The 3,282-nt window shown below is 52.0% G+C and overlaps 1 protein-coding gene across 1 annotated transcript; it reads right to left on the bottom strand.

The window, feature by feature from the left end:
* Window positions 1-1,120: 1,120 nt before the first annotated feature.
* On the bottom strand, window positions 1,121-2,874 carry LOC110431577 (fasciclin-like arabinogalactan protein 8). The gene has a single exon (XM_021450686.1). It carries the CDS (start codon window positions 2,574-2,576, stop codon window positions 1,398-1,400), a length of 1,179 nt encoding a protein of 392 aa, XP_021306361.1. The 5' UTR covers window positions 2,577-2,874; the 3' UTR covers window positions 1,121-1,397.
* Window positions 2,875-3,282: the final 408 nt, after the last annotated feature.

The raw sequence follows: 3,282 nt of genomic DNA, 5'->3' as shown, positions 1-3,282 counted from the left end.
AGTTTCTAAAAACCCCTCCTGACATCCTTCCGACACATCCGATGTGACATCCAAAAAATTTTCATTCACAATCTAAGGCCGTGACATCAAAAAATTTTCATTCACAATCTAAAGCCCTGTTTATATTAGAAATAAAATTTTTTTGATATCACATCGGATGTGTCGGAAGGATGTCGGGAGAGGTTTTTAGAAACTAATAAAAAAACAAATTACATAGCTCGTCAGGAAACTGCAAGACAAATCTATTAAGCATAATTAATCTATCATTAGCACATATGGGTTACTGTAGCACTTAAGGCTAATCATAGAGTAACTAGGCTTAAAAGATTCGTCTCGCGATTTTCAACCAAACTGTGTAATTAGTTTATTTTTTTATGTACATTTAATGTTTCATGCATGTGTCTAAAGATTCGATGGGATGGATGAAAAAATTTTGGGTAGCAAACTAATGCCTTGTTTAGTTGGCAAAAATTTTCAAGATTCTTCGTCACATCAAATCTTTAGTCACATGCATGGAGCATTAAATAAAGATAAAAATAAAAACTAATTATGTAGTTTACCTGAAATTTGTGAGATAAATCTTTTGAGCCTAGTTACTCCGTGATTGGACAATGTTTGTCAAATAAAAACGAAAGTGCTGCAGTAGCCAAAAAGTCAAAATTTTGCCAACTAAACAAGTCATAAACAGGGCCTAAACAGACCCTAACAACGCCAGGAAATGAGCGTCCGTGGCACATTGTCCAAGGGCAAAACTCACGTGCTCACCTCCGTTCAATAAACTCAGTGCGGCGCAGTTGGGGTCCAGTAAAGTTTTCAGATCTGGTTCGGTAAAAATAAAACTTCCAGATCTGTTCTTCTCGTTTGACTTCTTTCACTACCGGAAGAATCTTTTGCCTCAAACAGGAATGGATCTGAGAGGAAGCCGGTGTGCGAAATGGAATGCGAAGCTGCTGTGCAAGACCAAGACTGCAACCGGATAGAATATCGTGTTCTGAAAAGGTGGGGAGGGAACATATCCTGCAGCTCAGCTTCAAGTGTAACCACCATTCACTTAAATCCTTCCATCTACATGCACACGGGTTAGACGTTGGATCTAGATCCTGTGACGTGGTTGCATAGGTTGCACACGAAGATGAGTTGCATATGATACGTTGCCGGGGGAAATGTACATGTTTTTTTTTGCTCAAATTACATGGGAAAATGGCAATGCACCAACAAATTCAATCAACCAACGGCCGGAACAGAGCGGAGGAGAGAGATCACAGGGAAACGGGGTATCTGCTTGGATTGGAGGAGGCAGAAGTAGAGATCGGAGGAGCTGCCAAGCAACAGTGGATGGATGTGCTGCCAGCAGCCGGAGGTAGCCAAAATGTTCTCTCAGTTGCATTGCGTCGCAATCACAAGAGGGACGCGAGCACGACGGAACACACGGCCGTCGCGGCGAGCGCGGCGACCGGGCGCGACGCGACGGCGGACGACGCCGTAGACTTCTTGGACTTGTGGTCCGCGTGGTCCGCTGCCACCGACGGTGCATCCGCCGCGGGCGGGGACCCCTGTGGCGCGTCCACCGGCGCAGGCGCCGGTGCCGCCTCCGGAGCGCCGACGTAGAGCTCCGGCGGCACCAGGAGGCTGTCCATGGTGAGGAGGCAGAACGGGACGCTGTCGACGACCGTGGACGCGACGCGGGACCTGGTCTTGCCGGTGTCGAGCGAGACGTCGTCGCCCTTGGCGACCACCTTGACGTCGTCCTTGGGGGCCAGCGTGCGGAGCGAGCCCTTGACGGACTTGAGCGACGTCTTGGTGTTGTAGGAAGGCAGGGCGTGGAGCTGGAGGAGCTTGGTGAGGTTGGCTTTGGACATGGTCTTGACGTCAGGCACGTCCTTGGCGCTGAACGCGTCGTCGTTGACGGCGAACAGGGTGAGGCCCTTGTCCATGGCGTCCTCGTACGACTTGAGCACGCCCGTGGAGGCGGCCAGCGACGCGAACACCTTGCAGCCGGCGCGCTCCAGGAGGCGGGTGAGGTTGGCGGTGGAAGGGACGTCGAAGAGGCCGTCGAACTCGATGGGCGCCGTGACCTCGAGGATGGCGAACTTGAACGGGTGCGTCTCCACTTCCTTGGTGACGGTGCAGATCCTGGCGCCCGCGGTGGCCGCCGAGAAGCCGTAGTTCTTGTCCTCCTGGTCCACCACCTTGACGTTGCCCGTGGTCTCCGCGGCGTCGCCCGTGGCCTGGTACAGCGTGGCGGCGCTCTCGTCGCCGTACTTCTTCACCTTCTTGCGGTCGTAGTAGTCGAGCACCGAGTGGAGGCGCAGCGCGTTCTTGATGGCGGGGAGCGAGTCCCCGGCGTCCTTGGCCAGCGTCGTCATGGCGTCGTTGGAGAGCACCAGGATGGTCATCGACGTCGACTGCCGCGAGTTGATCTCGTCGCACACCTTCGTCTCCGATAGGTACTGGTTGTACAGCTTGTACTCCTTGTACCCCTGCAGGATGGCCGTGATGTTGCGCCCGCGCACCGGCAGCGCCGCCAGCACCAGGAGGCAGGCCACCAGCGCCGCCACGAGCCGCTGCGTCGCCATGGCTCTCTCTCACACACACACTACACACCCTGATAGGAAGGCGAAGACGAGCTAGTGATGACTGATGAGCAGAGCTGCTGCTAGCCTGTCACAGGCCACTGGCTATTGGCTAATTAACTATAGGCTTGGTTTGCGAGGTTGGTGAGGTTTTGGCTCAATACACACATGGTGATACACCAGGCTGGACAGCGTTGGCCTCTTGGCGACTAACGAGGTGAGCACCGTTGGCGAGTCGGGACGACGGCAGCGGCGTTTGAGGCTGCCATTCGGGGGCCCCGTTCGGCGTTCACCATTTGGTCGTCGTCGTGGGTTCCCCCACAAAGGGATCATCGTGCTGAATGAACTCCTTCATTGATTCCGGGCTACGCCAAAAAGTGGCGGAATGCTCTCGAAACCAATTCACTTGAGTGAGACAGAGGAGAGTGGAATTTCGTGTCGGGTAATGCATTGCAATCTCTGTAAAGATAATTTGTAGTACACTCAGCGATGATATTTAGGGTTTCTTTGGATCCTCCTAACTTGTAATAGGTGTGGTAGACAAGAAGCTTATATCTTTGGATAAACTGGGTGGTTGGATACCTCAAAAATATATATACTATATGGTGGACTATAATCTTGGTTGTCTAGGCAAGCTAGAGATCTTTTGAGCCTATGAACTCTAGTTGATTCAAACAAGGCTTTACTTGTACATGGCGAATTCGTAAGC

The sequence above is a fragment of the Sorghum bicolor genome, unplaced genomic scaffold, assembly GCF_000003195.3.
Source record: "Sorghum bicolor cultivar BTx623 unplaced genomic scaffold, Sorghum_bicolor_NCBIv3 super_2276, whole genome shotgun sequence".
In the NCBI taxonomy this organism is placed as follows: domain Eukaryota; kingdom Viridiplantae; phylum Streptophyta; class Magnoliopsida; order Poales; family Poaceae; genus Sorghum; species Sorghum bicolor.
The sequence above is the reverse complement of the archived record's forward strand: the minus strand, read 5'-3'. Positions and strand labels throughout refer to the sequence as shown.

Bases quoted from the DNA above. Each gene is read 5' to 3' on its own strand.
- LOC110431577 (XM_021450686.1), bottom strand. From the start codon at position 2,576: ATGGCGACGCAGCGGCTCGTGGCGGCGCTGGTGGCCTGCCTCCTGGTG.